This window comes from Gekko japonicus, unplaced genomic scaffold (assembly GCF_001447785.1).
Source record: "Gekko japonicus isolate JY-2015 unplaced genomic scaffold, Gekko_japonicus_V1.1 scaffold419, whole genome shotgun sequence".
Lineage (NCBI taxonomy): Eukaryota > Metazoa > Chordata > Lepidosauria > Squamata > Gekkonidae > Gekko > Gekko japonicus.
This window is the reverse complement of record NW_015170901.1, coordinates 1000229-1002544: the sequence shown is the minus strand read 5'-3', so window position 1 is coordinate 1002544 and position 2316 is coordinate 1000229. Positions and strand designations below refer to the sequence as shown.

General features: G+C 47.5%; 1 protein-coding gene across 1 annotated transcript in view; it reads left to right on the top strand.

Moving 5' to 3' along the window:
- The first annotated feature begins 800 nt into the window (after window positions 1-800).
- Window positions 801-2316, top strand: part of LOC107116643 (potassium channel subfamily U member 1-like) — a 134989-nt gene continuing 133473 nt past the window's right edge. The window contains exons 1-2 of the mRNA XM_015418601.1: window positions 801-898; window positions 1551-1659. Coding sequence (XP_015274087.1) covers window positions 801-898; window positions 1551-1659 — 207 coding nt within the window. The remainder of the gene's footprint in view (window positions 899-1550; window positions 1660-2316) is intronic.

Genomic DNA, 2316 nt, shown 5'->3' with positions numbered 1-2316 from the left:
GTCATGTTCTCGATCTATCAAGATCAGTATTGTCTACTCAGACTGGCAGCAGCTCTTGAGGTTTTCAGGCTGATGTCTTCACATCAGCTCCTGCCTGCTCCTTTTAACTGGAGATGTCAGAGATTGAACCTGGGACCTTCTGCATGCCAAGCAGATGCTCTACCACTGAGCCATGACATCTCCCCAATAGATCTGCTCATCATCTTAAGTCTCAAAAACAGCTGATCTTGTCCATGGTCACTTTTTGGTACGGACAAATGTCTGTGGCAAAATCCATGTTTGTTTTTTGTTGCAGCCAATGTACTATGAAATGGGCTGCCTGAAAAAGTTATTTGAGCTACTTCTTTGGGTGTGTTTTATAAATTGTGCACAAGACTTTTTGAAAGAGCATTTATATTCTGACCATTAGAGAGCCGGTCTGGGACAGTGGTTAAAGTGTGAGACTAGGATTTGAAGGACACAGGTGCAAATGCCATGAAGTTCATCGTACAGCCTAACCTACCACCCATATGTGTGTGTGTGTGTGCATGCATGTATTATTTATTTATTATTATTATTTATTTATTACATTCAATTTATAGACCGCTCACCCCCTAAGGGCTCTGAGCAGTTTACATTTGTACAACTTACTAATTACCTTACCTTTACTAGGGCCACACACAATGAAAGGGAAGTGACAACCTATCAGGCACCCATGGCAGGGACTTAGTTGTTTTTTCTTTGTGGAGGTTCTTCAATCCGGGCGACGACGTCTTTTGGCGCAGATCTTCTTTTTCCGGTCGCAGCGACTCCTTCTGAGCATGGGCCAACAGCGCCTGATGGCGCACGCTCTGCAGCCGGCCTCTGTCCCAATTGGCTCCGGTCTACCGCGTTGCCCCGCCGCCGTGCTTCGTGGCATGTAAGTGTGTGTGTGTGCACCTGGAAGTCATGGCGACCTCTGGTGACTGACCGTTTTTCTCAGTTTCTTGAGGGTGGGGAGTTGGGGCAGATGGTTGGGTTGTCAAATGGCAACTGGACTGAGGGGTGACATGATTGAGGTTTATAAGATTATGCATGGGAAAGAGCAGGTAGAGAAAGAGGTACTTTTCTCCCTTTCTCACAATACAAGAACCCGTGGGCACTCCATGAAATTGCTGAGCGGTCGGGTTAGAACGGATAAAAGGAAGTACTTCTTCACCCAAAGAGTGATTAACACTTGGAATTCACTGCCACAGGAAGTGGTGGTGGCTACAAGCATAGACGGCTTCAAAAGGGAATTAGATAAGCATATGGAGCAGAGGTCCATCAGTGGCTATTAGCCACAAGGTATAGCTAGGGACTCTGGGGCAAGTGATGCTCTGTCATCTTGGTGCTTGGGGGGGGGTCAACAGTGGGAGGGCTTCTAATGTCCTGGCCCCACTGGTGGACCTCCTGATGGCACGGGTATTTCTGGCCACTGTGGGATACAGAGTGTTGGACTGGATGGGCCTTTGGCCTGATCCAACATTGGCATCTCTTATGTTCTTATGTTCTTAAGCCTAAATTTCATGGTGGTGAGATTGCATCTATAGAAAGATAAGACATGAAGAGAAGGATGAGAAACCTCCATTTGGCGAGAGGAAAGAAAACTTCATGGGAGGAGCACTGAGCAGAGATGGGTCCAGGGAAGGGCAGGATCAGGTGAGGCTTGCCCCTGATTTGCCCATGAGCTGCAGAGCTGCCGGGCACCTGCACTGAAAACACCCCTTCAGAGCCACTGCGAAGGCATTTTTGTCGTGCCAGTAATGTGCCTCTTCATCATGAGCTTTGGCTGCTTCTCTCCCTTAGGCATTTGCTCTCTTATTATTCCCGGCGTATTTTTTTTGTACCCTCATTAGGCTTAAGAGGCCCCCATCAGATAAAATACTATTTCCAAATCAGCCTGATTGAAGCAATCAAGCCGCTTGCAGAAGGCGTTTTTAAAAAATCCTTCATTAGCCTCAAGGATCCCTTTCTAATGACGGCAGCAGCCAAGAGAACTGCACTGACCAATTGGAAGGAGAGTAGCAACCCTAGAGAGCCACAGGGATGGGCACAAAAGGGCACCGTGGCTGCTGCCCAGACAGGGAAGGCAGGCTGAATGCGGAAGCCAAAACCAGTTTCTTTGAGCAGAATGCCTACTCTTGCGTAAGTGTAGTCTGATTCTCTGGGACTAGGGGAAGTGGATTTCTTCCATACTGTTTCTTTCTCATTCCATGTATTCAGGGGTCGTTTCATAGAAAAAGAGCTAGGGGAACTCATTAGCATAACTCATTAGCATATGCCACACCCCCTGACATCACCGGAAGTGTGTCATAA